This window comes from Rhincodon typus, chromosome 3, assembly GCF_021869965.1.
Source record: "Rhincodon typus isolate 14 chromosome 3, sRhiTyp1.1, whole genome shotgun sequence".
Lineage (NCBI taxonomy): Eukaryota > Metazoa > Chordata > Chondrichthyes > Orectolobiformes > Rhincodontidae > Rhincodon > Rhincodon typus.
Window position 1 is genome coordinate 36990749 of NC_063334.1, and position 25504 is coordinate 37016252.

Genomic DNA, 25504 nt, shown 5'->3' on the forward strand with positions numbered 1-25504 from the left:
TAGGGAGGTGCCCTGCTGCATGATAAATTGGTATCCTCCTGTGATCCTCTAGGAAAAGGATCTCCCTCCTCTCCATCCAGCATTAGATCGAGGTCAGCATTGATGAAACCAATATCCTTTATTAGACTGATATTTTGGTGAGTACTTAATTGAAAACGTGTATGCAAATCTAATTTCTGATAGTAAAGATGTGCCATTATTTAAATAAGAAATGAAGTTTGGCCAGATTGCTACTTATAATGCAATGAGCGAATGAAATGACATCTGTCAATAACTGCAAGGCATTTGAATAGACAAATCTCTCACCTTTTTCAAAATTGTCTCCAAGGCAGCTTCTCCAGAGGCCTGGCCTGACACATTCTGAATTTCCTCAACATGATCAAATGCATTAAGTTCTATTAGTCGAGCCAAAGTTACAGGTTCGACAACATCAATCAATCTAGCACCAATGCAATGTTCTATTAATTCCCAGTGTCTGTGCTTTAGGAAGGGATTCCTCAAATCAGTGATTACAGGAAGCTGCAACAGGATGGGAAATTAAAATGTTGAAGATGTTTTTAAGACAGAGCTTAAACAAAAATAACAGGCTGTTTAGTTCAACTGGTTTGTGCAGTTGTTTTAGCCCCGTAATCAGACTACTCTCATCCAATTTAATTTTACCTTATCATTATAGCCTTATTTATTTCTCCCTCATTGACATATCTAGCCTCCCTCAAGTTCATTATTGCTGTACAATCCTAACTATTCTGTTTGGTAGCAAGTTTTACATTCCAATCACTGAGTCATGACATTTCTCCTAATTTCCCGTCAGATGGATTGGCTCAGATTGTGAGGCTGCACTGATGGTGAAACTATCAGCATTTGACATAATTACTCCGAAAAAGTGACAGCAATTTTTGGGATTTGTATATGAGCATTTGGATGCAGAAATCCAAAAATTGCTCCGTGATTCCCTGCTACTATACTTTGTGTGGTGTTTAAGTCCTCACAAATAAAAATACTCAAAATCACTTGAATTCAGGTGAAATTCCTCTTTTCACACTGTTATTCTGTCTTTAAAAAGCCTCGAAATAGTTACTCCTTGTTGAGTAGGGTGCAACTGAATTCCTGTGAAAGACTAGAGTTATAATTACAGAAGAAGCAACTCGTTGACACTGAAAAAAAAAATTTCACATTGCAGAATGTGATATTTTTCCACATGTGCGATTGTTACAGATGAGCTTGGTTCAGCTAGTGAGGTTCGGGTTTGGGTGGAAATCAGGAATAGTATGGGAAAGAAGTCACTAATGGGAGTGGTCTACAGCACCCCACCCCACCCCAACAATAACCACAATTTAGGATAAAGTATACAAGTAGAAGCATTGGGTGCTTGCAATAAAGGGATGTCAATAATCATGGGTAATTTAAACCTACATATAATCAGATTGGCAATGGTAGCCTGCATGAGGAGTTGACAAAATGCTTCTGAGATAATTTCTTAGACCAGATTGTTCCGGAGCTAAATAGAGACCATGGTAATATTAATCTTGGTATTGTATAATGTGACAGGATTAATGATCTCAGAGTATAGGCATCTCTAGGTAGCAGCAAGCAGATGATTGAATTTCATATTCAACTTGAAAGGAAAAAGAGTGAATCTTAGATTCATACAAAAGCTGAGTTAGCTGAAGTGAATTGGGATTGTAGGCCATGAGACACATCAATCAAGAAGCAAAGGCAGACATTTAAAGAGATATTTCACTACACTCAAAAAATATATTCCCACTACAAAGAAAAGTTCTAAGGAGAGGACCCATAGTCAACCAAAAAAGTTAAGAAAAGCATTGAAACTTAAGGAAAAAGCATAATTGCACAAAGATGTGTAGCAGGTCTGATGTTTGGACAGAATATAAAGATCACCAGATAATGACTAAAAGATTAACTAGGAGAAAGAAACAGTATGAGAGAAAGCTAGCTGGAAATGTAAAAACAGATAGCATGAGTTTCTACAGTTATTTTTAAAAATGAGCATCAGTACTTTAAAGAGAAAGAATGGGAAGTTAATGATGGATAATAAGTAAATAGTAGATGAATGAACAAATAATTTTCTTCTGTCTTCACTGTAAAAAAAATTCTAATACTGTAAATCAGGTGATGAGAGACAGGAACTTGGATCAAATTACAAATCACTAGGGAAGCAGTACTGAGGAAACTGACGGAGCTGCAGGCTGACAAGTCCCTCGGTCCAAATGGAGTGCTTCCTAGGTTTAAAATAGGTGGCTAATGATGTAATAGATATGCTGATTTTAGTTTACCAATACCTACTGGATTCTGGAAAGGTTCCATCAGACTGGAAAACAACAGACCCTTCGGTCTAACTCACCCACGCCAACCAAGTTTCTCAAAATGAACTAACTCCACTTGCCTGCATTTGGCCCATACCCTTATAAACCTTTCCTATTCATCTACCTATCTAAATTTCATTTAAATGTTGTAATCATAGCTGCATCCACCAGTTCATTCCACACACGAACCATCCTGTGTGAAAAAGTCACCCGTCAGTCCCTTTCAAATCTTTCTCCTCTCGCATTAAAGATATGCTCCCTTGTTTTGAATTCACTCTAGGGAAAAGACCTTTGCTATTCACCCTATCTATGCCCCTCATAATTTTATAAATCTCTATGAGGTTACCCCTCAACCTCCTATACTCCAGTGAAAGTGTCCCAGCCTATCCAGCACATCCTTATAACTCAAGCCCTTCATTCCCGACAACAACCTGGCAAATCTTTTCTAAACCCTCTCCAATTTAATAATATCCTTCCTATAACAGGGCAACCAGAACTGTACATGGTAGCCCAAAAATGGTCTCACCAACATCCTGTACAACTTCAAATAACATTCCATCTCCAATACTCAAAGATCTAACCAATGAAGGCAAGCATGCTAAACACCTTGTTAATCATCCTGTCTACCTATGATGCAACTTTCAAAGAACTCTATCCCTGAACCCCTAGGTCTCTCTGTTCTACAACAGTACCCAGGGTCCTACAATTAGCTGTATAAATTCTGTCCTTGTTTGTTTTACCAAAATGCAATATCTCCCATTTATCAAAATGAAATTCCATCTACCACTCCTCAGTGACCCAATTGATCAAGATCCCTTTGTAATCTTAGATAACCTTCTTCACTACCAACTATAACACCGATTTTAGTGTCATACACAAACTTACAAACAATGCCTCCTCAATTCTCATCCAAATTGTTTAAATAAATAACAGACAAAAGTGTGCCCAGCACAAATTCCTGCTGGTCACAGGCCCCGACTCTGAAATACAACCCTCCATTACTACCCTCTGTCTCCTACTGTCAGGCCAATTTTGTATTCAATTAGCAAGCTCTCCCTGAATCCCATGTGATCTAAATTTATCAATTAATCTACCATGTGGAACCTTGCCAAAAGCTTTCCTAAAGTCCATGGCTGCCCTGATCAATCTTTTTGGTTATGTCCTCAAAAAAAATCAAATTTATGAGACACGATTTCACACACAAAAAGCATTGAAATATGGAAATAAACTTAACAGGGGAAGACTGAAAAAAAGCTGGAAATAAACAATAAAAATTACAAAGGCACAGATTTTTTTTTAAAAGTCCAAGCGTAGATAGTAAACAAGATCAATCAGTATTCATTGCTCTGGAAGCAATTGTTTTTCTGTCTGATTGACTAATTATCTTCTTCACCATTTTTGACTTGGCAACTAATTGTTTTCAATATTGTTTGGAGATTTGCTCATGCAATATGGGTATCATTGGTAAGGTCAAGATTTATTGCCCGTTCCAATTAAGAGACAATGACATTGCTCTTGATCCAGAGTTACATGTAGCCAGACTGGGTAAGGATGGCAGATTTCCTTCTCTAAAGGACATTAGTGAATCAGGTGGGTTTTACAACAATTGATAATGATAACGATAACATGGTCACCATCAGGCTAACTTCTAATTCCAAATTTTACAAAATTTAAATTTATGGAATTTGAACCCATGTCCCAGAACATAGCCTGGGCTTTTGGATCATTAATCCAATAACATTACCACTATGCCACCACCTGCCTGCAAATACTTCCACAATTATAATGCATAAAACATTTCTCTCTAACACTGTTTTGTTCTTTGAAAGAGCAGAAAAAAAATTGCCTACAGAAATAAAAACAAAGGCCAGCTCATGTGGGTTGCATCATTTACAGTACCTAACTTTATTGGCAACACACTAAAATAAAAGTTATCACATATGATTGCAGGGTGTGGAAACCCATCACCACACATGAAAAAGCAAAAAAAGGGCGGGGTCATTATTCTGTAGCAGGATTTCCACAAGCCGCTGGGAATTTAGCTGTCATAAAACCTATCAATATTTTTGGGTCATTTTGAGTGTACAATGAGCTTTGAGCCAGATTCAAAGAACCAAGTAGGAACCAAAAGCTGCAGAAGAGGAGACAGGGCTTCAGTTCACTAATCAAAGAGGTGTTTGGCCAGCTAAAGGAGGTAAAACAGCAGAGAAAAATTATCTTTTTTTTTGGCCTCGGCTTCTTTTCAGCTGTTACATAGGAAATAGAAGTCACCCTGAGGCCTTCTTCCTTCTTTGACAGAGTTTTGAGATATTACTAACAGTAATTCAGCAGCTATTGCTACCTTTCTCCTGATGGGGGGATGGTAGAAACAGCAACAATATGTGGGCCCATCTCCACCAGCATTTACATCCTGTGTGTAGGCATGAAGTAGCCAACAGCCTTTTCAGCAGGAGTGAGGGAGACAGCAGCAATACCTAATATGATTCTAACCTACTTGAAAGAAAGTTGTACAGCAAATGAAAATTAATACCAAGATCACATTTCTGAAAGAAACACAAAGTGCTACAATACACAAATTATCATCCAACATTCTACCAGCTTTGGGGAAATAACTCAGAATACCTTTTGTCTCATCTGCTCTACATTATCTTTAAGTGTAGCTGCTACAGTATTTGAGGGTAGACCTTTTTCCAGTTGATTCACAAATTTGCTGTACTTTGCAACTTCACTTGCTAATTCTTCTGCATCAATGGTTTCAAATTTAAGCTGTGAGGGGTTGGAAATGAAAAAGAAGAGTTTAAATATTATTTTACTTTCTGTAGCAAATCACTAGAGACATCACACATTAGCTTCTCAACAACTTTGCATAAGTGCTTATCTTGACAAACATTAACATAATGTGCGAAGTTGCTATTTCAAAATTATTCTACTTTGTCTCCTGTTCAATATTTAGAACTTTATAATTCACCAGTTCCTTCTTAATGGATGGCGAGGTGACAAGTAAAGCTGTGCCATGGTGTGATGTACATGCACTTTGCCTTTAAGAGGCTTCACCTTCAAGGACACCACATATTGTACATATACAATGTTATGGCTCTGCCTGCCAGTCAGTCTGCCATAGGTTTGCAAGCTGCACACAGGACTCAGTTGATTGCTTTAAAGGCACTTTGTAAATTATAATATGTTTTACAGTTTTAGATAACAACTCACAAAGTTAGTCAATCCTCATGAGTGATTGATTATCAGACCATTATCATTAAAATTCAGACTACTGGTTGTAAGCCTCCCTACTAAAAATTAAGCTTCGTTCGAAAACTACACCAGGTAGACAAAAAATTCTACATAACTTGTACCATATTGAGGTATTTCAAGTTATAATCAAATTATTGAACTCAGCAACAGCTACTTTTAAATGAATAACATATCAAAGATGTATATGTGAGCCTTGAATAGACATTTCAATGAATAGGAGCGGCCTACTGCCTGCTGTAAAAGGTCAACAGGATGTATTGTTGATACGGTCCATCAGTCATTGGGATGTATGGTCTATATACATCACATCAGAACTTAAACTCATTACATTAGTTATTGTGTCATAGGCAAAGCTACTTTTTGGCTTGATAGCTGTTAGTGAAGAAGATTGGAGGTATAATCTTGGGACAGCATGGTGGCTCAGTGGCTAGCACTGCTGCCTCACAGCGCCAGCAACCTGGGTTCAATTCCACCCTTGGGCAACTGTCTGCTTGCACGTTCTCCCTGTTCTGCGTGGGTTTCCTCCAGGTGCTCCAGTTTCCTCCCATAGTCCAAAGATGTGCAGGATAAGTGGATTGGCCATGCTAAATTGCCCATAGTGTTCAGGGATGTGTAGATTAGGTGGGTTACAGGGGGATGGGTCTGGATGGGATGCTCTGAGGTTCGGTGTGGACTTGTTGGGCCGAAGGACCTGTTTCCACACTGTAGGGATTCTATGATCTATGATTCTATGAAATGAAACGCTAAATTGAGTTCCTATTTCAAATTGGATCCTTGGCCAATACTTAATCCTCATCAACATCAAAACAAAGAAAAATTGTCTGGTCATTATTCATATTTCTATACATGGAATCTCGCCACAGCTAAATTTATTGCGGTGTTTTCTATGTCACAACAGTGATCACAGTTCAAAGAGTACTTTATTGGCTGGAAAATAATTTGAGACATCCAGTGTTAATGAAAAGCATAGCATCAATGTAAGTCTCCTTTAATTCTTTCCACCATATTTAGTTGACAGACTCTGCCTCCAAATGGTGAATCCTCAGAAAACTTTCTGCCTAAGTTCCTAAGTGGGTTTCTACAAACATGATCAAATACACAACTGATTTCCATTTATATAATAGTGCATTTCACCAAAATCTGAAAAGGTTTATTCGATGTAATAAAACAGTTAACAAAAGCTCTTGAAGAAAATTCACATTGGATGAGCAGGAAGTAGGTAACAAATTTGTTCCTGATGATGCATTTTAATAATCATCACTTTAAATTAGGCATATTGACTAAAAGTAACAAAACTACCTGAAGCCATTCATCTACACGGAGGTCCCAGTCATTAAGGGAATTCCAAAGAAGTTGCTTTAGTTTCACATCAGCATGCACTTCTTCCAGCAAATCAAATTTAGATATCTCAACCTAGGTACAAAAAACATACACATTCTACAACTCAGTGGAAATAACTCATTTGCTAATTGCAATTTGAGGGTTAGAAATTGGAGCATTAATGGTTTTCAACATGATACATGTTGCTCATTTCCGTCTTCATAAGGTAACAGTTCATTTCTTTACTAGATCCATATTTTTCATTGTTTTAATTTGATACCGGAATAATCAATTAAAAAAAAACCCATATAATGAATAACCATATTAAATTCACAGTTCAGAAGGGGGATGGGGTGGAAATGTTCTATGGCTCATCATGTTTATATTGGCTCACTTAATCAATCCAAAACAAGACAATCTTTCTATTTCCTTCATTGCAAATGCTTCTAACATTTAGCTAATTCTCTATTAAAAGATGCAATGTTTTCTCAACTGCTTCCCATTCCACAAAGCCTAATGTCTCTGTAAAATATAGTCAGGTGTTGCATTTAGCACATAAATGAAATATAACATTAAGTTGTATTTTCTTTCAGTCTCAGTGAGTGACAGCTGTACAATTAGTTAATTAGGTAGTTAACAAAAACTAGTTCCCTAATCAGCAGGCCCTCACTCAGGTTTTTGGAATTGCACCTAATGTAAACACAAGAAGGTGGTCTTGTGGTGCAATGGTAGTATCTCAGAAGGCCTGGGTTCAAATCTCAACTATTTCTGAGAAGTATCATAATGTATTTGGTCAGACTGATTGAAAATATTTGCACCTTATTGTTCAACAATTGTCTATGAAAAATATTATCACAGGCTATCTGCTCATCTTTATTAGTTATACTTTGGGATGATTATTCCTCCAAGGACAAGACAGGATAGCACAAGAAGGATGCTCCTGTTGAATGGAGAGTCCAGAACAAGGGGTCATAGTTTAAGGATATGGTATCAGCCATTTAACACTGCGCTGAGGAGAGATTTCTTCATCCAGAAAGTGGTGTGCCTGGGGAATTCTCTGACACAGAAAACAGTTGAGGACAAAACATTGAACGTTTTCAAGAAGAAGTTAGACATAATCCTTTGGGCTAAAGCGATCAAAGGATGTGGGGATAAAACAGGAACAGGCTACTGCGTTGAATGATCAGCCATTATCATGTTGAACGGTGAAGCAGGTTCAAAGGGCTGAATGGCCTACTTGTACTTCTATCTTCTAAATTTTTATGTTTTGCCCCCATTGACTCTATAGCCAGATGAAATAATCTTTTTTTTCATTCAATTAATTGAAAGAAGTCTTTTTTAAAAATCTATTAAACTTCATTGGTTTTCTAGCGGCTTTTCTCTAACTTTTGGGAGCAAAAGCAGGAAGACAGATTGAGTTCTTAATGTGATAGATTGGGAAAGAGGTGCAGTGAGACTTGGATGTCCTTGTACACCAGTCACTGAAAGTAAGCATGCAGGTGCAGCAGGCCGTTAAGGTAAATGGTACATTGACCTTCATCACAAGAGAATTCAAGAACAGGAGCAAAGGTAACTTGATTCAATTGTGCAGGGCCTTGGTGTGACCATGCCTGGAATTTTGTGTTCAATTTTGGTCTCTTTATCTGAGAAAGGGTGTTCTGGCCATGGATGGAGTGCATCAAAGATTTGATTTGATTTATTGTAGTCACATATACCTAAGTACAGTGAAAAACTTTGTTTGCGAGCAGTACAGGCAGAACATAGTAAGCAAGGACATACAGATCATAGGTGCATAGTCAGAGTGAGGCATACAGATTACACTGCACAGGAGGTGCACAAAGCAAGATCAACACTAACAAGATCAACATATTTGAAGTTACAGAGTCCATTCATCAGTTTAATCAGGCTGGGAAAAAGCTGTTTGTGCACGTATTCAAGCTTCAGTATCTTCTGCCTGACGGAAAAGATTGTAGGAGAGCATTACTGTGGTGGGAGGGGTCCTTGATGATGTTGGTTGCTGTTTTGCAGCAATGAGAAGTTTAACTGGAGTCCATGGGTGCAAGGTTGGCTTCTGTCATGGTCTGGGGTGTAGTTTCTTACAGTACTGAGCACAGCAGTTGCTGTACCAGGCTGTTATGCATCTGGATAGTATGCTGTCTATGGTGCATTAGTAAAAGTTGGTAAGGGTCCTTATGCATATGCCAAATTACAACACTTATTCTTCCGATGGCAGTACTGATGCATGAAGGAGGGATTGGACTGTATTTACTGGAGTTTAGGAGAATTGTGGAGGGAGGGAGATCTCATAAAAGCCTATAAAATCCAACATGATTCGACAGTGTAAATGCAGGAAGAATATTCCTGATAACCAGACAGCCCAGAACTAGGGGTCATGGTCTAAGGATGCAGGGTAGGTCATTTAGAACTGAGAGGTTTAGACCTGAAATTTTTTCACCAACAGAGTGGTGAGTCTGTGGAATTCTCTGCCACAGAAAGCATTTGAGGCCAAAACATTAAATGTTTTCAAGGAAGAGTTAGATTCGGTTTATACAGATAAAGAGATCAAAGAGTACAGGGAGAAAACAAGAAAATGGTACTGAGTTGGATAATTAGTCATCATCATATTGAATGGCAGAACAGGCTTGAAGAGCCAAATGCTCTATTTTCTATGTTTTAAAAAGCCAGTGGAAATAGACAGAGTGCCGCATGTCACTCATAGCAATAATTTCATATCATTGGTAATGAAAGTTGTCAAAAATCTGCCTGGAAATTGTTGGGAAACAACTAAAATCAATTACCTTGAAGTTCTTCTGGTAAGATTTATACTGAAATGCTCGTTTCTGTAATTCATCCATCACCATCTGCATGTCTGCCAGAGTGCTTTTCACTTTTTCTCTGTCAGAATTGATGTCTAGAAGCTGAGGATCCTATAAAACACAACAGAAGTTAAAACAGTTTAAGTAAAATTGAATATGACCATTATAATTAGAGTAAAGGTAAAGTTGCCATAGTCTTACCAGACCATAGGGTTGCTCCTCTTTAGAGAGACAGGCAACTGTTGGCGTTTTAACTGGAGGGTCACCATGCCTCAGGCAGAGGGAGAGGTTGAAAAGGAGAATTCTTCTCTTTATCACAAACTAGTTGTCCAGCCAACTGAGTTAAACCAATCCCCTACAGTTTTTTTTCTCTTTTACTATTTGTAAGAATCATATATTTTTCCTTTTGAACTATAAACTGGGAAATGGAACTTCGACACTGCTGTATAGCAAAAGAAAGGAGGTTTTATTTTCAACTTGAAGGTCAAGTTGAATTGTGGAGTGTAAACTTTAACAACAGGTTACTTTTCAGAGTATTGATTTTGATATTTTATGAAACTTATGAAACAGGCTGACACCAGGAATCTTGAGTTGATGGAAAGACTGTCCAGCACCAGCCTTTAGATTGGTTTCTTAAGTTGCAGTTTGCATAAACCTGAAGGCTGTGCATCCAGACATCAAGGTGGCTGCAGGTAAGAAACATCTCCCACTCTCTCTGTGTGATGGTGAAGGAGAAGATTCATAATTAACATGAGAGAGAGAGTACAAGTCAGGACATAGCATCAATAACTTGGGTAAGTTTGCAGACAGAAACAAAAGAGGAAAAAACATATTGCATTTAAATAAATTCCTTTCGATGTCTTAGGATGTGCCAGGAATGAAAAGCTTAACATACGAGGAATGTTTGAGGACTCTAGGTCTATACTTGATGGAGTTTAGAAGGATGAGGGGCGATCTAATTGAAAATTACAGAATACTGAATGGCCTGGACAGGGTGGATGTTGGGAAGATGTTTCCATTGGTAGAAGAGACTAAGACCCAAGGGCACAGCCTTAGAGTAAATGGAAGACCTTTTAGAATGGAGATAAGGAGAAACTTCTTCAGCCAGAGAGTGGTGAATCTATGGGATTCACTGCCTCAAAAGGCTGTGAAAGCCAGTTCATTGAGTATATTTAAGACAGAGATAGATAGGCTCTTGATTGTCAAGGGGATCAAAGATTATGGGGAGAAAGCGGGAGAATGGAGTTGAGAAACTTATCAGTCATGATTGAATGGCAGAGCAGACTCGATGGGCTTAATGGCCTAATTGCTGCTCACATGTCTTATGGATGTGGTAACGTGCATCATGGCCAGTGCTGGCATCAGTAAAGTGTTAAGAGAAGACCATAGGTGTAGAAAAATTGGACCATAGCCTGGGTGGCAGTGGGAAAAAAAGGCTGTTGTGGAGACTAATAATGCAAGGCTGGGGTGTAGCAACACCTGGCTATACTCTATGACTGTAGTCTAAGGTTTTAAAGCTGAGATCTCTCTAATGAGGGTGCAAGGTTGACAATGGGAGGAAAATTAAATGGTGGGCCTTGGACAAAGGAAAGCACAAGGAAGGTGCAATCAAACAGTCTGTGCAGACCTTTTTAGAGAATAGGCCATGGGTGCTCAGCAGACAGAAAGAGTCAAGTGACATGTCCATCTGTAACAATTAATATCTCTAAAGCCATCTGGTTCCTTCGTTCTTCAAGTCTTTGAAGCTGACACACATCAACAGGGGGATTAAAGATGTGCTCATAGGTTTCCTCCTGCAGTCAAAAGATGTGCAGGTTAGGTGGATTAGCTGTGATAAATTGCCTCATATTGTCAGCGGACGTTAAAGCTAGGTAGGTTACCCCTGGTAAATACAGGGTTACAGGGATAGGGTGGGGGGCTGGGTCTGGATGGGATGCTCTTCGCAGGGTCAGTGCAGACTTGATGGGTGGAATGGCCTCTTTGCACTCTGTAAGGGTTCTATGTTTCCTTTAACTACACTTGATGGCAAACATTAAGGATTTAAATTTTTCTTCTCTTCTCACTGGCTCACCTTGCTATTGGGCATGCAATGTAAAAATTCAATTACTCGGTGCTCATGGTTTTCTGACTATTTGGTCAATGCATCCAGTTTTCCAAAATTGGGTTTATTTTTTCCACCATATTGTTTCTGCAATTGTGTAAAATGGCTATTGAGTGGCTCAAAAGCATGCAGATTGAAGTGGTGAATGTGATGCTTCATTCAGTGTCACTCAGTTTTGAGCCTTGTATCAACATTAAACAAGAGCCGATGATAAAGATTACTATTAACCTACCTGTTCTTTAATCCTCACTGCTCTGACCTCCTCATTCAGCACATCAATGTCTTTATCCATGCAGCGACATAGCTTGGTAATGTTGCTGTCTCTTTCACTGACTGCTCTGTCAATGACAGTGCGAAGTACACTTATTGAAGGCTTTAGAGTTGCAAATACAGCAAGATCCTCAGGAGGTGTACCAATCTTATACTTTTCGATGAGCTGATACATCATTACAACAACAGTTGCTTCTTCATCCAAGAATTCAATCTGAAAGAAAGGTATTTCTTTATAGAGGTTATTATGCCTCCTATGAGAAGTGCATATTGATCCAAAGGACAAATTCACACTTCAAGGGTGTAAAAAGTCTAGGTTATGTTCGGCGTTTTATTTATAAGCATACAATTCAAATCCCCACTCTGCTGAGCTGCTCACTGTTCCACTGCTGTCCTGTTTCACCAGCAAAACCATGGAGGATATGAGTCAATGCAATTGTCAGTAAATGCCGTAAATTTTGTCACAGTCATAATTCCAACTTAAAATGTTGTGAATAATCTGTAGAATGAAACTGACGTGTATTTCCTGCAACCCTGGCTACTGTTTGTGATCCCATTCATGTGGTTTTCCAAGACTTAGAAATACATAAGACACCTTTGCACACTGAACTAAAATCAAGAAGAGGTGCACAACCGTTAACAAATAACTGATAGTTCTACAATTTCATTCGCATCCTAGGGTGAGCAAAGAATCTAGATCATTAACAATCACTGGGGGACTTTTGAAAAGAATAATCTATGGACAGAAGAGCTCATTCCAGGAACGAGCCACCAGGGAAACAGAAATGTAATCTCCAGAATTAATAGAAAGTAAAATGCTGACATCATAATGCAGCTTTCGTGTCTTCAAGACACCTCAAAGATCTTTCCAACCGGTGTGTCGCTTTTTGAGTGTGACCAGTATTGTCACATGGATAAATAAAGCAGATTTTGCAAGCATCTCAAAAGCCCCTTAATAAAAAAAGAAATTAATACCTGATCTATTCTTGGTGGTGCTAGTTGACAGAGAAATATTGCTCAGAGCATCAGAAGATCTCTAGTTTCTACCGTTAATCTATCTGAAACACTGGAACAAAGCCTCAGTTTCAATGTCCACGTGTAAAAGATAGCAGTTCCATCAATGCAACACATTTTCAGGATTGCACTGAATTGTTGCAGTCTAAATGAAATGCTCAGTGCCTTGTGTAGTGCTTGATGACACCTGGATCATAATCAAGGGCAGACTTTCCATCAAATGAAAAAATTAATCTATTGTTTTTCTATTATGATATTTGAAAACCGCATATGTGCTGTCTCACCACCTTTTGAGCAAGACACCGACGAAAATGGAAGGTTCCACCAAAAGTATGGGAAAGGATTTTTTTTTATCTTGGGATATGTACCATATGCAATATCATATATGTATTAAATTAAATACATCCAGGAAACTTAGACAAAAGAATACACTGCATTTCTGACAGGCTGCTTTCGAACATGTACATCTGACTGCCGATTTACCTCTGTTAACTCAATCTGCGTAATGCTTACTAACCAAGTATAATTGTAAAAATGAGGCTACGACATTTTGATAATTTAACTATCTAATGTTCATGTACTGTTGGTCCTTTGCTGTGGTAGCACAGAGAGAAATTGCAGTCTGCTCATAGTTGTGGGTTCATGTCACTACTTAAGTCTCAGATCCCGTAAGGGTAGTAATCATGGGAAGTAGTTGACTGTGTCTCAACATTATTGTGAACCTTTAGGTAAACGTGCATCCCAAGATTATACACTTGATGCGTTTTAAGTTTCGCCCTTGGTATTTGTACACTAGGGTTCTATTTATAAAAAAAAGATACACTGTGCTTTTTTTCATCATGCTTTATGTAGGTACACACCCAGAACTCTATAATCCTGCATCCCATTCAATTTATACTGTCTAAATCTTTTGCATTCTTTTGCCTAAACTTCCTGGATGTATTGGATTTAACCTATCCTACGTATCTTAAGGTTAAAAAAATCATAAATCATATTACCTTTCCTCATTCTTCCAACTAAAATGTATCACATCATACTGGTCTGCATTAAATTCGATCTGTCAAATGTCTGTTCATTCCCTTGAACCTGTTACTGCCCTCCTCACTATTAATTGCATTATTTCACAATTGGATTATTAAACTTTGAAATTATGCCATTGAGACCTAAGTCCATGTTATTAACATATGTCAAAAAAAAACATTGATCCTAGTACTGCTGCCGGAATGAATGAGGATTAAATTAAAATTGCAGATGATACTTTGATTACAATCAGATTGAAAGTTATAGGTCTTATTATTCTTTTTAACTTGCTTTTTATGCATGCGAAATACAAACTCAACTGTTTCCCTGTCTTTCTCTTTCTCCTCAGATCTAAGGTAACTTAAAAAAGAAAACTTCTAATTGTTGAATCACATGAACAAGATTTGCACCATTTCTATTCACTTTCCAATTTAATGGGAAAACTTGAAAACAAAATCAAAAACTAAAATAATTAAGCATATATAAATAACAACAAGGCATATAATTACATTGAATCAAATATAAACTTATTATCCTTAATGAGAAAAAGCTATCTAAAGGATCAAATTCTAATTATAATTTTAGTATATTGGGAAAGCACTTCTGGTGTGCCAAAATCGTAAATCAATAGAAGTTTATGATTTCATGACAAATGACATACAATCAAAATTAATCCTCATTTTAATTACCCTATTTTTCAATCCCTAAATATGAGAATACCAAAAAATTCACTTCACTACCAGTGCCAGAATATTGCAGAGCGTTGGGAATGGCTAGAAACCCAGTTTTTGCCTATAATTGCAAAGAATAATGACTGAAATCTCCCTCTTCACTTATTGAAGAAAGATAGATAATAGTAAAGAGGAAAAGTTCTGAGAGGGAGGGAGGAACTTTACCAGCTTTGCAAAATGTATTATGAAAATATTTGCAGCATACCCTATCCTGCATTTCGTCAAGGAATAGCAAGTTATTCACATACTCCATGGTTCCAGTTGGAACTATTTCAAGTTTATACTCAGCATCTTGCACTTCGTGAATAATATCATCTGTCTTCTTCTTGGCAAGAACTGGAAGAATCTCATTAATAGCCTAACCAAAAGAAATCAAAATAGTGAATCTTATTATCAAAAATAAAATTACATTTCCTCTTACTTTCTGTATGTTGTAAATATTAATATGTTCTCAAGTGATAAATAATCAAATTAACACTCATTTCAAACTTATCAAATTATAGACATTAGACGATAAATGTTTATCTTGCGGCTTAACCAATTTAAGTAGATTTAAGAATAGCCTTTTGCAAACAATTAAAGATCCTGTTTCCTTCTTCCACTACGTGTTAGATGTTTCTTCCAAATGTGAAATTTTTAAAAATATGTTCATGGTCACTTAACAGATTGGATTTACAAAGGGACAGATATTTATTAATATAAAAGAGCACAGTGAGGTGAAACAGAACACATTAACTAAAGTGTATTAATATGTTGCAATAATTACAAACTTCCTGTCTTTTTTATGTTACAAATTCCTATGCCAGAGTACATCTGGAAATGTAGACCTATCATACTCTAAACACAGTAAACCCATCAGAGGGTTGCAATACCACAACAGGCAGGAGGATTGGAGGAGCAGTAAACAGAAAAGAAAACAGTTAGGGGAGGGTGAGGGATCCAGATTTGTTAGTGTGACAGCTGGGAGAGGATTGGTGAGTGTGGTGAAAGCTGGGTTTGGGGGGATCAGAGGTCAGTTGGATGTGTTTGGAGAAGAGGAGAAAGATCTTGGTCAGGGATGGGAGCGGAAGGGAAGGGAGCTGGTTGGGAATTAAGTTCTAGGAGCAAGGGAGGGTGTTGAAAGTCACCACTGGCCAAGATGCAGGGACTTTTGTCAAGGCTAGAAAGGCCTTTGCCAGGAGTTCCATGTTCTGTGCTGGGGTCTGAGTTTTTGTGTGGGAGGAGATGGTTGAAGGAGGATTTGGGGTGGGGAGAATGAAGGAAGCTTCAAAGTAGGGAAGGGAGCCATTAAATGGGTGTGTTGAGACTCCAAGACGTGTGAGGAGATTCAATGAAGGTTGAAAGAGATCTAAACAGAAGAAGGCAACTGCAAGAGTGAAGTTGAGGAGAGGGTGATTGAAAGCGTGACTGACAGACATGCTGCAAAAGAGAGAAAACAATTTTAAACTTGTCAAGAAAGGTAGCTAACTGGGAACCAAGAAAACTCCAAATTACTGAGGTAACTAAGTCCTTGCAAATAAATTTGGAGTGTCTAGCTTAGAGCCACGTAAGTTCCAGAGCTACTATGCAGGAAACGATGTTGAGGACCCTACTGTAATGAATACTATCAATTGACAAACTTAAATCTGAGACTGAGATTTAAGGTGCAGTGAATAAGATTGCAACTGCCTTGCAAAAATGTTCCAACTTTGTGCATGTGCAATGGAAATGCTTGGCTGTGACCTTAGCAGTCTATGGAAAGTGTCTTTAAGGTATTTTAATTTTATTTGTTTGTGAGTTCAAATAATCCCAATGTCAGCACAGACATAGCAAGTATCATACTATGTGACAGCTTAACATAATAAATGAGTGAATGAGAATTAAAAAGTAGCCCATGAAAATCAAAAAAATAGCCTTCACAAAAATCTCAAGAGGATCCTTTGAGAAAAGACGTTTTGATCCCTGATGAGAAAAGCCATGCAGGCAACATAAAAAGCAATACAAAGTATTTTGTAGGCATACAAATAGTGAATGATAATGAAATGTGAGGTGGAGCCAATTTGGGATCAAAAAGGGATTGGCACTTGTAAGTAGAAGACATGAATGTGTGCTTTGCATCTGTCTTCACCAAGAAAGAAGAGGCTGCAGAAATTGCATTGAAAGACAAAGTAGCTGGCAGACAACTAATTGCCTAAAAATTGTTAAAGAGGAGATATTAGAAAGGCTAGTTTCACTTAAAATTGATAAGGACCAGACAAGATGCATCTAAAGATACTGAAGGATGTCATGGTGGAGATTTCAGAGGCACTGGGCATAATCTCTCAATGCCCTTTGGACACTGGGTTGATGTCAGAGTACTGAACAATTGCAAACATTGCACCCTTGGTGACAAAAATAGTGTAACGATAAATCCAACAACTGCAGGCCAATTATTTTAACCTGGCTGGTTGGAAAGCATAGTGAATTGAGTTTCATCATGAAGTTAATAACTACAAAGTGAACAACAATTCTTTATTTTGTTTCAGAGATAGTAGGAACTGCAGATGCTGGAGAATCTGAGATAACAAGGTGTAGAGCTGGATGAACACAGCAGGCCAAGCAGCATCAGAGGAGCAGGAAGGCTGACGTTTCAGGCCTAGACCCTTTTTCAGAAATGGGGGAGGGGAAGGGGGTTCTGAAATAAATAGGGAGAGAGGGGGAGGCGGATAGAAGATGCATAGATCCACTGAGGTTTTTCCGGAGGGAGGAGGGTAACAATTCAACATTCTATCAAGGAAGGCCAGTTCACTTAAGCATCTAGATATCAAGCTGCTATTAGTTTCATACTGTAAGAAATACCCTCTAAATCAGCTTACTTCATTAAATGCTTATAATGAATAAAAAAGCCATCAGATTTATCACAAATGAATAATGTTTACCTCCAGACAGCGTATAGGTGAAGGGATTATTGTCTTCTTGAGAGATGTGTTATCTATAAGCAGCAGTCCTAAGTTCTTAGTCTGCTTAATACTGACTGCGTCAGCATGCTGCTTGTGATATTTTTCCAGCCAACTCGTAAAGAAATAAATATCTACATTAAACATAGACACCAAACTTAATATTTTATCATTTACCAACACATTTGGCAGTTTTATTTTTAAGGTTAATACTCTTGCTTTTAAAAGTACAATTTTATATTTCCTGATATTAAACCATGTACTCAGTCTGCTGATTGAAGTGCCAAGAATAAATGGGAAAAGACAAGTAAAATAACTAAGAAATATCAAAATCTGAGGATGCAGTAGAGATTTACTAGAATGGTAACAAGCTGAGATTTCAGTTATGTACAGTGATGTGAGTTACTGGGATTGCTCTGCTCAAAACAGAGATGGTTAAAGGCAGATTTAAAGTAATGATCTAAAATACTGAAGGATTTTGATATCATGCATAGAGTTAAATTGTTTCCACTGGCAGGAGGAATGATAACTAGATAATACATATTTAAGTATCTTGGCATAAGAACCAGACAGTGACATCTGAGATGATTGGTTGGTGAGAAACTACCATTAGAGAATGTCTCTAAGACACTTAAAATATATGATTAAAAATGTTAAATTAAGTAACATTAAAGAAACTATTATAATTAATAAAGGGACACAAGCAGATGGGAAGAAATGACCTGAACTTACTATTCTGTTTTAAGTTTTAAGTTGTAATTACCATTAAGTTATATTAAGAAGGATTATATTTGTACATTGTGGTAGTGAAGACAGGCATTAATTTTAAAACAAAATGAAAATAATGAATTCACTAATTAACAGCAGGGGAAAGGAGCAAGGGCTGAGAAGGGCATAAAAATTAGCTGATGGCAGAAGTATGCAAGCAAAGTTCTAAACATTATCTCAGTAATTAAAATGACATCAGCATAAAGGAAGGAATTGATTGATGAGCAGTTGGTGAGTGATTCTACTGTCTAGCCTCCAGTTTATAAACAATAGTCTGTGAAGTAAAGTTAAGTTGAGGAGAGCTCCGCTCCTGGAGTGTAAAACATCTTGACAGCTTCCCATAGGCTTGGTCAACCTCATGTGTAAGAAATGTCGCTAGCTGCAGAAACTTGAGCTTCAGATTTCAGGACTAAAGCAATAGCTGGAATCACTGTAGTGCATCGCAACGCTGAGAACTATTTGGATATAATATTTAGGGAGGTGACCTCACTGCAGCGAGGGAATGGGTGATGGCCAGACAGTCTCGGAGGATCAGGCAGAGAAGCAAGGAGTCTAATAAGTCATCTCACTCATGAACCAGTTTTCTTTTTTGGATACTGGCAAGGGCAATATTTCTTAAAGATGATGTCTTGCTTGCTTGTACAGAGCATTAATGAAACTATCCCTGAAGTATTATGCAAAATTTTGATTTTCTTATTTAAGGAACAACATACTTGCCATAGAGGTATGTATCAAAGCAATTCCTGAGATGGCGAGATTGAGGAGACTAACCCTGTACTCTCCAGAGTTTAGAAAATTGAGGGGTCATCGCATTGTACATTTTTTTTTACAGAACTCAACAGGGTAGAACAATGGTTTCTTGGTTTGTGTTGAGGGTGATGGGGGTTCTAGAACCAAGGAACATAGTTTCAGAATAAAGGGTGGACCATTTAGGACTGAAATGAGGAAGTAGTACAACACTCAGAGGGTGTTGAACATTTTGGACTCTGAGAGGGATGTGGAGGTTCAGTCATTGAATATTTTGCAGACAGTCATTAATTGATTTCTAGATATTAAAGACATGAAAGGGAAATGGAGACTGTGTGGGAAAATAGTGCAGAAGTAGAAGATTAGCCATGATCTGGTTGAATGGAAAAGCAAGCTCAAGAGGCTGAAAGGTATGTTATTGCTTCTACTTACAATAAGTGAGGATAAGAAATGTTTTTAATGGAGTGAGTTTTCTGACCTGGAATGCACTACTTTAATGATTAATACATAAAATCTATATATAGCAGTCAAGATTGTCAAAAGTGAATTGGATGTGTACTTGAAGAGGAAAAAATGACAACATTTTAAGAAATGTGTTAGGCAGCAGGATTCATTGCACATCAAATGTACAAAATGACGAATGGTCTCATTTTGAACAATATTACTCCATAAAATATGAAAAAATAAAATATTAGAATTAGTGCAAATGTTATAAAATAAACCAGACAGGGGTCATCTGGAAAACTTGTGGAGGTGTTATTAGAAAATCTAGAAGTTTTTAAAAGTTACAGAATTGCAGGTTGTTGGGGTAACAGAGACAAATGATAAGGATGAGATTATAAAAACCGACAGAACTGTGGATGCTGTAAATCAGGAACAAAAACAGAAGTGCTGGAAAAGCTCAGCAGGTCTGGCAGCATCTGTGAAGAAAAAAAATCAGAGTTAACGTTTTGGGGCTGGTGACCCTTCCTCAGAGAATGAGATTATGTTTTGTAAAAACCTGGGAGGCAACAGAAAAACATGGAACATTTTGTTTCTTGGATCTACAAACATTTTCACTTGTTCCTCAAGCTCTGATCTAAATTACACATTTGAGTAGAATTATGTACAGATAAAATGAAGACGTTTGTGCTGCTAACCAATAAGAGTCGCTTGTTGTGTGATGCCCGAGCACAAATTTAAACTAAACCAGATCAAGTTGGTTTTATACCAATATAATTCCATATTGACAAGCATACCATGCTCCTCTTTCATAAGAACTGGCAAATCAAGGGCTTCATTTTCCAGAAAATCTGTCCGAAACATTTCAAACATTTCTGCAAACATAACTGCTGCATTAAATCCTGACTCAATACAATCCTAAACAGGAAAATCATTGGATTAATATTTAGAAGCAAATCACAATAAAATAGAAGGCATCAGTAAATAAAATTTTCAGTAAAACAAAATGTTCACAATTATTAGGTTTTAGTAAAAATAGCTTACATTGGTTACCAGTTTATAACCCTGAGAGAGAAAAGCTCCACTTCACAGAAAAAAAACAGCCATCGATTATTAAAGAGACAAGGGACAGCATTAAACCAAAAAAAACATATAAAATTGCAAAAAACAGAACAGATCCTGCTGAATTGGAAAGATACAAAGACCAGCAAAGAGCCACAAAGCAGTCCTATTAAAAGGGATTATAAAAGGAAACTTACCAGGGACATCAAAAGCAATAAGCAGAAATTTTATAGTTACACAAAGGGAAAACAACGTTGGCCCACTAAAGATTGAAGGTGGGGGTGTTGTCGATGACTATGGCAAAATAGCAGACGTGTTGAAAAGTACTTTGTGTTGGTATTTACAGTAGAAAAGTTGGATAGCTTGCCAGGAGTCCTGAAGAAATGAATAGTGGATCGGGTGTAGAGACTGAATAAATGTATTGTAAGTAAAACATCAATAATGAGTGAAAGAGCTCCAAGGAGACCAGTATCCAATCACTAAGTTGCACTTTATTTACACATGGAGAGTCCTTGACACTGATCCAGCTCTCAGAGTGACCAGAATCTCTGGCACTCTTGTTTATATCTGTCAGTCAGATATCCCTGATTGGACTAGATTAACAGCCTCAATCAAGGAATTCATTCTAGGAGGTCCACCTGGCTGATCTTGTTACAATCACTACAATGAAAAAATTAATGAAATTAAGGAGTGACAAATCCCTGGGATCTCTGACTGTCATCCCTGACAGTTTTCATTTGAGGGTGTTAAATGAAATAGGGTAGCACATTGCAGAAGGCCTAACTATAATCTTTCAGTGTCCCTGAGGTATAAGAGCTGTCTCTCTGGATTGGAAAATTGCATGTCACTCTGCTCTTTAAGAAGGGTAAAAGAGGAATAAAGGGGAATTACAGATCAGTTAGCCTAACAATCAAGAGGAGAAATTTTTGGAGTCTGTAATCAAGGGTAGGGTAACTGAATACATTGAAAATTTTCAGTTAATCAGGGCGAACCAGCTTGGATTTATGACAGCTAGGTCATACTGGGCAAGCCTCATTCAAGTTTTTAAAGAGGTGACTAAGGTAGTGGACATGAGAACATCAATGGATGTTCTTTGTATGGACTTCCAGAATGCATTTGATAAAGTCCCACATAGGAGACTGTTAACTATGTAGAAGTCCATGGAATTTTGGGAAAATTACTGACATTGCTGGGAAATTGGTTGAGTGGCAGGCAGAAAGTAGGGATAATGAGTAGGTACTCAAATTGACAGGATGAGACCAGTGGTGTTGCACAGGATCTGTCTTAGGGCCTCAATTATTTGCGTTATTTATTAACACTTTGGATAATGGCATATCCAAATTTGCTGATGACACAAAATTAGGTGGCATTACAGACAGTGTAGGTGATAGTCCATCAATATTCCATTGTAATTTTATGCTAAGTGAATGGGCAAAACTGTGGCAGCTGGAGTTCAATGTAAGTAATTATGAAGTTTTCTACTTTGGACTGGAAAAGGATAGATCTGGGTACTTTCTAGATGGTATGAAATTAAATAAAGTGACTGTTTAAAGAGACTTGGGAGTTCAGGTGCATAGATCTTTGAAACGTCACTAATAGATGCAGAAAATAATCAAGAAAGCTAATGGGTGTTGGCCTTTATTTTAGAGGATTGGAGTACAACAATGCAGAAGTTATGCTGCAGTTGTACAAGACCTTAGTTAGGCCCCACTTACAGTGAGAAGATGTGGGCATTGCACCTTTGGAATTATATATTGTCCTTTTAGGGAGGACAATGTAAGTTTGTAAGAATGACATCTGGAATTCAGAGGTTAAGTTATAAGAGCAGATTATATAAATTACTCCTGTTTTCTCTAGAATTTAGCATGTTAGGAGTGATATGATCAAAGTCTTCAAGATATTAACAGGAAAAGATAGAAACTCTTTCCATTGGTTGAGAATTCTAGAACTATGGGGCATAGTCTGAGAATTAGGGCCAGACCATTGAGGACAGATGTTAGGAAGCACTTCTACATACAAAGAGTGGTAGATATTTGGAACTCTCTTCACAAATGGCAGTCGATGCTGGATCAATTATTCATTTTAAATTTGAGGTCACTAATTTTTTTTTCAGCAAAGGTATTAAGGGATAAGGGCCAAAGGCAGATATATGGAGATAGGTACAGATCAGCCATGAACAGTGGTACAGGTTTGAGGGCATAAATCAAACCTTGCACATTCATGCTCTTCAATTTATAATGTTTTTGGTTCAACCGAAGAAAAACAGTTTAACAACCATTTTAAAAGATAAATTGACCTCGACTTTAATTCCCACTATCTGGCAGAAAGCAGGCAGCAAGGCAGTTCAAATGGAGCTGGGGCGTAGCCAATTCATTTTCTATTGATCTGCTGAGCACAATTTTAAATTTCAGGGTGTTAGGACATCCACCCCAAGTTGGCAGAACCTTTAAAAACACTAATATTGTCGTCCAGACCCATTGTGTGATTTTAACTTGATGACTGAATATAAGAATAGTGGCTCTTTTGCCACCAGGTCAAATGCCAATTTGCCTGGAAAGGGAGCTCGAGAGAAGAGGCTTTGCAAGTTAAATCTTTAAAAATTACTTTTTAATTATCTTGCTGGTCATCAGGAGAAAAAGTGCTGCCAGAAACTATAAACTTTTCTAGACCCAGCCTGTGGCCTATAACTAATCAGAATTCCCCTTCTTGAGAATTACTTGACCATCAGTGTGTACTCACAGGTCCTTGGCAGTGCTCTCCTGCTTGTCAAATCTCTTTTGCTGCCTGCTGGGCTGTCATTAACTCTCAGTAAGTTTGGATGGAAGTTTGACCCTAAGTATGGAAATAAGTTCCGGGAACTAAAAACTCACCAGATCTCATTCTGTCACTTGGATTTAATGGTCTTTTGCATTGCAAATTTGCCATTAAGACTACAGCATTCTGTTCTCACTGCTGATGGCATATAAAAGGGAGTGAACTGAACAGATGATCCTGAATTGGTCCAGAGATAAAATTGAATATAAAGTATTCATACGTCACCACTTTGGACTTCCTAACTCTAATATAAAACAGCATCAGCTCGAACATGTCAAACTTTCACTTACCTGGTGAACAGTACAACAGAATCTGCACCTATAGATTATGTGATGGTTGAATGTTTGGTTATCTTCAGACATTGCCTTCTAGTTCTATACAAATAAATACCAAACCAGCCTTAAAATAAGTACCAGTGTGTTTGGATAGCTTAATGATATTGCACATGTTTGATTTGATTTACTCTCTCGTAATAAAGTACTGGAAAATGGGACTAGTCGTTGTTTTTGACTGGTGTGGATGCAATGGGCCACAGAGTATTTTTTTTCCTGTGCTGTAGATCTCTATGACTCTAACTTCAATAGGACTAAGAACAGTTTCTAATTCCATGATTCCACAGTAACCAAACTTGGATACGTTACTCTGACTTTTTTTTATCCAAGTCATCAATTTGCAATTTTAATAATGGAGTGTCCATCAATGTAAAACTGTTCCATTTGTTCCTATTCTTTGCTTCCTGGTCGTTAACTAAACCTCCATTCATGTTAACATATTACTCTAATACCATGAGCTCTTATCTTGCATGCTAACCTTTTCCCTGGTATTGACAATTGTTGATCACAATTTTGTTTGTCTCTGTCAATGATCTGCAAGATATAGTCCAAAGAAGAAAGGCTATTCCAAATCTTCCACAAATACTGCAAGGATTAGTTGGTGGGATGTGTGCCAGTGATATCATTTTCTTCAATTTTCCCTCTTTAGATGATAGAAGGTAACTGAACTTCAATAGGCACAATGTTAGGAAAAGGTAGAACATAGGAGGAATATATAGAACATTAAAAAGTCTCTGCATTCAATAGGACATTACTGATACCGTATCACAAAGATTTCTAATTATTAACAGTTTAAGAAAATTAATCAGTGACTGCGCTTTCTTTCAAACATCTTTTGTTTCATTAAATATTAAATCTGTTAATGCTTAAGATAAATCATACCAGAATCTTCTGGATGGTTTCCACCAAATACTTGTCATCTTCAAGGATAGTTGCCAGGCTTGGTCCCTCACCACAAGTTTTATCTTCAACTTTTTTGTTGATAATTGGACTTGTAAAGGAATTAAAGTATGAATCTGACACTAGGTTGCCAATTGAGAGAACTATTCCCTGCATTTGTAGCACAAAATCAGAAATCCCAGCCTGAGGAAAAAAAACAACAAAAACCAATTAAGTATAATTCTGAACTGGATGAAAGTCCAGGCTTTTCCATTATATGTTTTAGTCTATTTCCTTTATTTTCCTTTTGTAAGGCTTTTACAATTTTTTTCATAATATAACAACATGCAAAATACATCTGCTTTCTATACTCATCATACCTACATTGGACAATTCACCACTTGCAAAATCAACATTCATTAATTAGTTTCATTGACTTTAGTATTATGTATGTGGCTGGACTTTCCTGCACTAATGTTGGGGTTTAAAAATGGTGGGAGAAACCCTATTCGCCTTCTAAATCTGGAAACTGTACTACCTAGAGGACAAGAGAAAGAGATATATGAACACCATTACCTTCAGGTTTGCCTCAAAGATATATGCCACACTGATTTGGAACTATATCACCGTTCCTTCACTATGGCTGAAGTAAAATCATTAAACGTCTTCTTTAATAGCACAGCGGCTGCACCCCATGA

The 25504-nt window shown here is 37.5% G+C and overlaps 1 protein-coding gene across 1 annotated transcript in view; it reads right to left on the reverse strand.

Moving 5' to 3' along the window:
• dnah6 (dynein, axonemal, heavy chain 6) overlaps positions 1-25226 on the reverse strand; it is a 199709-nt gene extending 174483 nt beyond the window's left edge. Inside the window, exons 1-10 of the mRNA XM_048620328.1 lie at positions 25191-25226; positions 24810-25010; positions 20517-20637; positions 17746-17897; positions 15054-15206; positions 12046-12297; positions 9695-9823; positions 6876-6989; positions 4947-5090; positions 307-519 (exon numbers count right to left, since the gene is read on the reverse strand). Of these exons, the coding sequence (XP_048476285.1) occupies positions 307-519; positions 4947-5090; positions 6876-6989; positions 9695-9823; positions 12046-12297; positions 15054-15206; positions 17746-17897; positions 20517-20637; positions 24810-25010; positions 25191-25226 (1515 nt within the window). The remainder of the gene's footprint in view (positions 1-306; positions 520-4946; positions 5091-6875; positions 6990-9694; positions 9824-12045; positions 12298-15053; positions 15207-17745; positions 17898-20516; positions 20638-24809; positions 25011-25190) is intronic.
• Positions 25227-25504: the final 278 nt, after the last annotated feature.